This window comes from Nematolebias whitei, chromosome 18 (assembly GCF_014905685.2).
Source record: "Nematolebias whitei isolate Nwh7 chromosome 18, NemWhi1, whole genome shotgun sequence".
Taxonomy (NCBI): domain Eukaryota; kingdom Metazoa; phylum Chordata; class Actinopteri; order Cyprinodontiformes; family Rivulidae; genus Nematolebias; species Nematolebias whitei.
In genome coordinates, this window is record NC_056515.1 from 25054719 (window position 1) to 25064058 (window position 9340).

The 9340-nt window shown below is 38.4% G+C and overlaps 1 protein-coding gene and 1 pseudogene across 1 annotated transcript; one reads left to right on the plus strand and one right to left on the minus strand.

The window, feature by feature from the left end:
- Positions 1–5965: 5965 nt before the first annotated feature.
- On the plus strand, positions 5966–8097 carry zgc:86839 (Cyclin-dependent kinases regulatory subunit 2-like). The gene is made up of 4 exons (XM_037692198.1): positions 5966–6089; positions 7437–7564; positions 7720–7793; positions 7880–8097. Exons 1-4 carry the CDS (start codon positions 6031–6033, stop codon positions 7916–7918), a joined length of 300 nt encoding a protein of 99 aa, XP_037548126.1. The 5' UTR covers positions 5966–6030; the 3' UTR covers positions 7919–8097.
- Positions 8098–8504: 407 nt separating this feature from the next.
- Positions 8505–8624, minus strand: LOC119425197 (annotated as a pseudogene).
- Between the last annotated feature and the right edge of the window lie 716 nt (positions 8625–9340).

Below are 9340 nucleotides of genomic sequence, written 5' to 3' on the forward strand. Positions count from 1 at the left end.
GTCAGGAGTGATTTCCGACAAAATGGTGTCAGCAAAGGTCAAAAGGAAAAGTTTACAAGACAGTGGTGAGACCAGCAATGTTGTACGGTCTAGCGACAGTGGCACTGACAAAAAGACAAGAGAAAGAACTGGAAGTGGTAGAAATTAATATGCTGAGGTTCTCCTTAGGAGTGACAAGGCTGGATAAGATTAGGAATTAGATCATCAGGAGGTACAACACAGGTTGAACAACTGGGAAATAAAAGTTAGAAAGGCCAGACTGAGATGGTTTGAACATGTCCAGAGAAGGAATAGTGGATATATTGGTTGAAGGATTTTAGAAATGCAGCTGCCAGGAAAATGACAAAGAGGAAGGCCAAAGAGAAGATATATGGATGCATTTATAGAGGACATGGAGGTAGTTGGAGTGAGGACAGAGGATGCAGAGGACAGAGTGAGATGGAGGAAGATGACTCGCTGTGGTGACCCCTGAAGAGGGAAAAGCTGAAAGACGAAGAAGAAGGTGTGGTATGAATTGTGTGCCAAAGCTTAAAGTCATTTATGTAAAACTTGAGATGATAAAATGTTCAAAATAAACGAGTCAAGGAATTTGTCTTCATTGCTGTAAATGTGTGAGATAAGATAGCATTTTGATTATGTCAGACCTAACATTTATAACTTGACAAACAAATTATTACTACCGCTATTATTACAATAACATATTATTACAAATTATTTCATGTTCCTGACAGTTAGTAAAAGGGTTAACTGTTTTTACTAACCTTTTATCTTTTTTATTATTGACTGCCAAAAAAACTCTGCTCTTGCTCCTGATAATATACTGCCACCAGTCTTGAGCAATAATGTTTTAATAATCCCTCTTCTGAATAATTATTGCCGACTTTTCGAGGCAGCAGGCGATCATGTAATTCCATGTGTGTGTCCATTTCTTTGTCTGGCTTGTTTGCAAAAAATCTCTAAACACCTGGATGGATTTTAGTGAAACTTTCAAAAAGCGATGACTGGGTGTAAATCTGGAAATAATTAACATTTTTAATTTCAATGTAATTTAAAAACGTCTGTCATAACTAATCAACCATAGCCAATGGCTAGAACTCAAGTCAGTTGTATGGATACTGACCTATACAACTTGGTGTGGTAGGAGAGTAATCTGCAACACATAGGCCTAGTTCACTACATACTCCTCAGTTGAGCAAGACTTTTGCTTAAAGCTTTGACATGCAATTTGGTGAGGGAGTGTCCTGATACTGATCAGCTTCACAGCATCTTCAAGGCTTTATCTGTTTTCAATTTATTTTGCTCAGAGTCCCATCCCATTTATTTTATGGGTTTTCTAAGTAAATTTTTCATTAAGCATGTTTAAAATGTTGTTAAGGATTCATATGTTCTATGTACTTTGAGCCACTGACCATATTATTTTGGGACATTTTCTAAGATCTAAACTATATTTTCTCATACACTAAGCAAAAACCACACCTCTAAGTATATTGTTTTAAAGGTCTAATGGTCGCTGTTGCATTTTTCTGCAATACAGCACTGTTTTTGCAGCAATTACTCTTATCCACGTGAGGGAACAAAGTGAAGTCAAGTTTTTTTCAACTATAACTTTGCCACTAGATGTCACTACTTTCTATGAGTTCTATTTTATGAACTCCAAGTGTAATATACAGGTACACTTGGCGTAAAACAATAGTGGCTTCAAATACATAGAAACAGAAGCATTCATTTTCCTGACTGTTCTATTTCAAGGGCTGGATAGGCCCCGTTTTAAAATTTTTCTCATGAAGAACAGACAATACAAAGAAGAGTTTAAAGTAAAAGTGAATTTGTTCCACTTCTGAATTGTTATTCTTTTTCTTACACCTTCTGACTGACACTCAGCTGTAGTGGGTGGTGCAGTAGGCCTAAAGCATGCTACAGTGTGGTGCATCCAATGAGCTGGAAGGGATTCATCTGATCACAGAACACTAACAAAAAAAATAAAAATACCTTGCATCACTGGCTTACTTATAGCAGAAATTTAAGCGCGCTTCTTTTCAAGTTAAAGTTCAAGTCAACTTTATTGGCATTTCCATCAAGTGGTACATGAGGTGGAATGAAATTATGTACACAGGATCCCAGTTACACCGAAAAATAGCAAACTATAAAAAGAAACAGTAAATATTGATCTAAGATATAAACTAAGATATACGCTAAACAAATGTCAAACAGTACGATAAAAGATCTAAAATATTGGCTAAACACTAACAATGTAAAACAATGCGGTGTAATAACAGCAGTTTGAACATGAGTTTGTGCTGAGCAGATGAGTATGAATGAGTACACCAGCATGAGATAATCAGCAGCATGAGATCAGTAGCATAGCTAATCAGCAGCACAGATAAGTCACATATCACCAGTTAAAGTGGCATTACAGTGATTTTTCTTGTTTTCTTACAGTGATTATCCTGGTTAGGGTTTTATGAGTCTACCAACTTCAGGGTAGAAGCTGTTCCTCAGTTTAGTGGTTCTGCACTTAATGCTCTGCAACCTTCTGCGTGAAGGGAGCAGAGCAAAAAGTGTGTGTGCTGGGTGAGAGGGGTCCTTCATGATGCTGGTGGCCCTCTTCCTGTATCTGGAGTAGAGTTGCACTCGTGTCCAAAAAATTAGATCCGAACTGACCCCAGCTCGCAGCCATCAGCTCCAAACCCCACCCGAACCAACGAAATAACAGTAACTACAGGTCCAAACCCGAAAAAACTGACATTTTTAATTAAGCTTTAACTGCTTATACCACCGACTATTATTAATGGCCGGTGGACGCGTGTGGCTGAGTAAAGGGGGCAGAAGATTGGAGCTGAGGAGCTATCAAAGCGCATTAAATGCTTCCCCTGCTTCTGCCTGCATTGAACCCTGCTCTGACATGTTAGATATTTTGTGACCTCACTTGTTTGGATCGTCGGCCATGCACGTCCACTGAGTGCATCGACTGAATGAACATCCATTTGGGCTGATGGATCGCTGGCAGTAGTCCATCTGTAGCTTAATGGAACTTTTTACCTCTTTCAACCGGTCAGCGCGCGGTCAAATGGCCGCGTGCAGCAGGTGATAGTATGGCAAGCCATGTTAGCATATAATTGGATCGTCGGCCACGCTCGTCCCTGACGCAAAAAAAAGCCCAACACCAACCCGGCCTGCACATTAAGCACATTATTATGGCCCAGCCTGGTCCAAATCCGGGTCAGGTGGGGCCGGGCTCCGGGTTTGTGTTAGAAAATACAGCTCTAATCTGGAGGTGTAGATGTCTGTGGTGGTGGGGAGGCTGACTCCAACAGTCTTCTGAGCAGCCTTCACCACTCTCTACAAAGCTTTCCTTTCTACAGCTGTGCAGCCTCCATGCCACACATTGATGCTGGAGCACAAGATGCTCTCCACTGCCTCTTAATACCAGCAGCCAGCTCTTTCCTTGTCCTCCCTAGGTCCTGTGAGTCGCCAGACCTGAAGACAGGATCCCTGACTTTCAGCATGGTACAGACCTCTGTGTTCAGCCAGGGTTTCTGGTTCAGGTAGGTGGTGGTGACATCATCAACACACTTGATGATGTAACTACTCCTAATAAATATAATTCAACACATTTGTTCATTAACTGATTTTAGACAAACATTGAGGAGGAACATAAGAAAGGAGAGACCGAGGAAAAGATCCACTGGCAAAGAAAACAGCAAACACTTCTCTACTTGCCCACTGTTGCTATGTTACCAAAACATTTTTTTAAAGCAAGAGTTATTTTCAGACAAGCTGGAAGCAAAATAACCACTGTTACAAAAAGGACAGATGTGTAATTGGTAAAATAGGATATTTTTGTGTAATATTACAAACAAAACAAGAGAATAGATTGGTGTGACAGCAGGTTTAGAACAATATTGTTATTGCAAGAACAAGGTCTGAGGAGCTATGGACATTCAGCATCACCCCAGAAAATCAACTCATATTACTAAACTGCTGACACGAAAAGCCTTTTAGGCACAGTTTTCTGTGGTTACAGAACTGTAACCATATGATTTTACATTGTTACATCTTTCTGTAAGAAGTGTCTCTAATTTTGAAAGTAATATGCTCATCATTCTCATTCCACACACGCTCCCACAATGGTGTCCCAGAAAAGTCTTCTCTAAGACATCAGTACAATTCTCCACTCTTCTACATGGAAAGCACTTTAAAGTTGTGAAAAAATCTATCTTGAATTTGATGGCTGCAACACATCTAAAAAATAGTTGAGACAGGACCATGTTTTTAACTGTGAAGTATCCCCTCTTCTTTTAAAAGTCTATAAATGTCTAACAACTGAGGAGACTTGTTGCTGGAGTTTTTGGAGGAAACGTTTTCCAATTCTTGTCCGATATAGGATTCTAGCTTTTTAACAGTCCTGACTGTATAATTTTTTTAATGTCATAATGTGCCAAATTTATCAAATGGTAAGAGCTCTGGACAGCAGGCAGGTCCATTTAACACACAGACCCTTGTAGTACAAAATCAGGTTGCAATAGATGCAGCATGTGTTTTAGCATTACCTTAATGAAATGTGCAAGGCTTTCCCTGAAAAAGTTATATAGATGGGAGCATACTGAGCTCATGCAGTGATGCATGTAAGAGTCCTGTTGTTAATGCAGCCTGAGGGCCCAAAGATCACAGATATCCAAGATTTCACCCTCATCTTTTGAGCACAGAGGTTTCTCTACAATCTTGAAATGTTTTGCTGGTAATATGGGCTGTATTTCAAGTCTTATTAATTCTCCATTAAGGAATTCTGAAAGTGTTCCACTGTGTTTATTTCCCTCGTTATTTTGGAAACCGGTGAACTTCTGCCTGTCTTTACTTTGGAGAGATTCAGCCTCTCTAAAATGCTTGTTTTTAATTCCCAGTCCTCTTACTGACCTGTTGTTATTTAACCCAATTCAAAGCAAAATGTTCCCCCATCTGTTTCTTATTTGGACCATTTCTACAGCCTTTGCCTCTGTCCCATCTTTACTTGATGAGTTGCTGCCATGTACCGTTTCATGGATACCACCACCTTTGGTTATGATAAAGCATTGTGGTCTGGTTTAGAGGCACCTGGTGTGCGAACGAGTGTGAAAATGGGTCGTGGACATCGCTGTGCCGTGTATATGTGCAACTATGATCACAGATTCAAGAACAAGTGAGAATATATGGACTAATGAAAACTTCTGATCGTCTCACCAAGGTCTACTAGTATTGATCTAGTATTATATTATAAGTCTATACTAAATATATTTATGTGGTTTACAGAGACTTAGGCCACGTATCAAATTTGCCGACAAATCATTTTGGACACTTAATATTACAGAATATATAGGTATGAACTACGTTAAGTAGTCATGGATTAGGCTCCTGCAAGTGCTACTTGCAACTAAACAGACCCCCCACCCCCACACACTTTACTTTATAGACTCTAACTGAAAGCATATAGTTCATTAACAGTCATAACTGGTCTCTCTATAAGAATGATTATAAATGAATAAAATACACCATGCAGAAGATTACAGACCACAATTTTAAAAAATGAATTTACCACCATTATAAGAAAGAAACATATATTAACCACTTAATATTTAGACAAAATATTATGTGCGGTCAAAAAGTAAGTTTTATATTCAACATTTATAAAATCATAGCTCGGTCTGCCTGCCTCTAGATTGTGGGTGCAGTATTTGACAAAACACAAGGCACAATTGAGACGTGGCAGCATCTGAGCCGACATTAAGTTTATTTTTTATTTAACAATCTAACACCTTATTTGAGGCAATGCATTTTGTAGAGATTTGTGCTAAGAAAATAAAAAGCACGTCAATAAAAATGGCCGTACATGTTTATTTCTGTAAAAAGCCAAACCTGCGCCATGCTGATAAGACACATGGATGGATGGGGAGGGAGAGGCGGGGTTTGGGTCACATGACCAATCAGAATCGGCTTTTGGAGCTGCGAAAGGCTTGGTGTTATTATGTAGTTTATCAGGATTTAACTTGGAATAAAATGCCTCGAAATCAAATTTACTACTCGGACCGATACAACGATGACCAGTTTGAGTACAGGTAAGCTAACTTAGCAGTTGTCACCTGTTACCTGTCAACCTGTAATGTACCTCTCTACCTGAGATGTGTATTTTCTAAAGAAATAATACTTCAGTTCAAAGATACCCCTTTTACATAGCACTTTTATTTCCTTTTAACGTGTATATTAAAATAAATAAGCTATTTTGGGAAATGTGCTCGTGAGTAAAACATGACTTGGATAAATCTCACCTGTTCAATTAATCCATCCATACGTTTTCTGATGTGTCAACACAGCTGCAACTAATTGGATGATCAAAATGCTGCGTTCAAATGTGCATTTAAAATATTAGACTTTACAGAGCTGATCGCAATTTTACATGTTTTGTTTCCCTTGCATTATTTGTTTCTGCCATTTGAAGTCGTATTTTTGTTATACAATGCCGCTTATTGGATATAGTTTCTTGTGCATCACACATCTGACCGCCTATATTAAGTTGAACATTTTATTTTACTATATCCCAGGGTATCAACCTAATATAATTTGTTTTGGATTGTAGATTCCTAAATTAAAACAAAATATAAACATTTGGATATGGGGTGCTTTTGACTAGATGTAAAAATTAAAATTTAATTGTAAACATGTTTTAAAGCAAAGATGTTTTCATGATTTTACAGTTGGTCCACAACGTGCAAAATGAACTTCATGGAGCCAATGGTTTTGAAAGTAAGATTAGAATGGATTTGTGTTTTCCTCTTTACAGTCCAGTTAAAATTCAGTAAGTTCTGCCCAAAAGAGAAGTTAACAACCAATCTGAGTCCAGATAAAGTTTAATTTAGGGGTTTGGACCATGTGGCCTCCTGTTTGGGGATAAAGTTTTATCAGTGCATTTGGTAGTGTTTATTTTGACTTTTACATTTCTGTAAACTGCAGAACTGCAAAGTTTAAAAGCTGTTTATTTTCTCATCTTGTCACATTCACAACAGATGAGAAACATATGACAACTCTGTACTGTTGCACACTTTGTTTGCAGAAAGAACGAGACAAAATATGCCTAGAAGTTATTCAATGCTTTTTAAGCAAAGTGTTGCAATTCTGAAATGTTAGAATGCATGTTGTTTACACAAAATACGGTTAAAATTGTAGTTTGTAGCTTTTTTTCCTCTTCCTAACTTACAAAGGTTGTCAAAAACTAAGGACACATATGTCTGAGATAATAGCATCCTGCTGAATAGTGTCCATATATCTGTCACAATTGTTTTGCAGGAGATATAAAGAGGGTAGTAATAAGAGTGTTTCTGGATAACTGGGGTAAAGCTTTTATTTAGGTTGATGATCTAAATACTTCAAGATTAATCCACCCACCTACCCCCTATGCTCCAAACTAGACATGTCTTTTTGCCTCGGGAAATGGTGAAGCACATCCCAAGATCCCACCTGCTGTCTGAAAGGGAGTGGAGGCAGCTGGGGGTGCAACAGTCCCAAGGATGGATTCACTACATGATACATGAACCAGGTGCAGTACGTCACAACCTGATCAAGATATTCCTGCTGATAACTGCAGAAAGGAATCCATACTGTAACCATCGAGCAGTTCTGCTGGCTTTAATGGTAAATAGTGAGAATGCCGAGAAGCTTGTTAACTTTAGTTTTGTTCAAATTTCCTTTCAGAGCCACACATCCTTTTGTTTAGAAGACCTCGGTCCAAACACAGACCCACTTCTGTCGTAACTCATCTGAAAGATGTAACATCATTTCTGAGTTAGTCAGAATTTTCTGCATTAGAAATAATTGTTGAAGACAATTCTCTTTGATTTGTTTTATGTTACAGAAACATGTTACTGAAATTCATTGGACCAGGACAAAATAAAGAATACTGTAGCCTCAAGTGAGGATGAACTGGACCGAACTTCATCAAATAACTTGAAGCTTCTATTAATGTTTTTCGTGTTAACAGATTATGTGGGAGAGTCCGAGTCTGTACCTTATTATATATATCAACGCAAAAATGTTTTTTTGTTCATATTTTTGCTGTCAACCCTTTATCTGAACACAAGAGGGTGGTGTGGCTCAAGTTGTGGTTTTAGTTACTTGGAAAATGTTAGTCTTATGCTTTGATACAAAGGTGTGGTCTTTAAATACCATATTTATGTTTGTTTGATCGTATATTTCTGTTGTAATATCAAATAAAAATGTTATTGTATTGTGTTGCAAATGATTAAGGTGCGCCATGTGTCATTGTATGTAACAATGAAATTAGTTCTCTGCATTTAACCCATCACACATGATACACCAGGTGGAGCAGCGGGCAGCTATGTACGCACCCAGGGAGCAGTTAAGGGATTAGGTGTCTTGCTCAAGGACACCACGACATGTGGGCATGGTGGGGAGTTGAACCTGCGACTTTCTGGTCCCAAGTCGGCTGCCCTACCTCCACCCCACAGCAGCCCCTCCAAAGCTTACAGCACCTGGTATTCCCAGGCGGTCTCCCATCCAAGTACAAACCAGGCCCAATCCTGTTTAGCTTCTGAGATTAGACGAGATCGGGCGTGTTCAGGGTGGTATGGCAGATTATCAATCTTTTACAACAGTATTCTGCTTTGGCATAATTTCTATTCTGTTTTATTTATTCTAAATTACGAGTCAAGAGTACTGTTGAAATTCTTGGTTAGTATAGTGTTCAGATAATGTGATGCATTCAAGTACAAACGGGACACTTAAAGTGTAGAGTTCTGTATTAAAACCATGTGCGGTCACAATTTAGAGGTTGACGTAAACATATCAACCTGCAACTTTTCAAATATTTGCAATATTTACTTTTTATGTTTTTTTTTTTTCCACTGATAAAGTATTAAAGTAAAGCAGTGTTGATTTTATTCAATCAAATTCATGCTAAATTTTAAACTTGATACATTTACTGTGAATAACAGATTTTTTGACCTAAATGTAGGAAAAATAAAAGTGCAATTAAAATACCTGGCACAGTTTTATTTAAAATGTCATAAGGTGGCAGTGAAGATCCGAGAACATAAAGTAAAAAGGCCTGGCCGTGACAGAATCCCACAGAATCTGATGTGCAAACTTTACATGGAGACACTTTATTATTCCAGACAAGCACAGCTTTCAAGATATTTGTTTTTAATCAGTGCAAACAGCAACAAAGGCTGCCTAAATGTCCTCAGGCTTAGGGAACCCATGAGCTTCAACCCCTTGAGCTTGGAGAGAGTCCCAGAAACCATCCTGCCCAGTGCAGGAGCTGCGAAATCTCTGCTTCATGGTCCATCAAACTGGC

Coding starts and splice junctions, on each gene's coding strand:
- zgc:86839 (XM_037692198.1), top strand. CDS start 6,031: ATGCCTCGAAATCAAATTTACTACTCGGACCGATACAACGATGACCAG. Junction 6,090..7,436: donor GATGACCAGTTTGAGTACAG/GTAAGCTAACTT, acceptor GCTCCAAACTAG/ACATGTCTTTTTGCCTCGGG. Junction 7,565..7,719: donor CTACATGATACATGAACCAG/GTGCAGTACGTC, acceptor ATTTCCTTTCAG/AGCCACACATCCTTTTGTTT.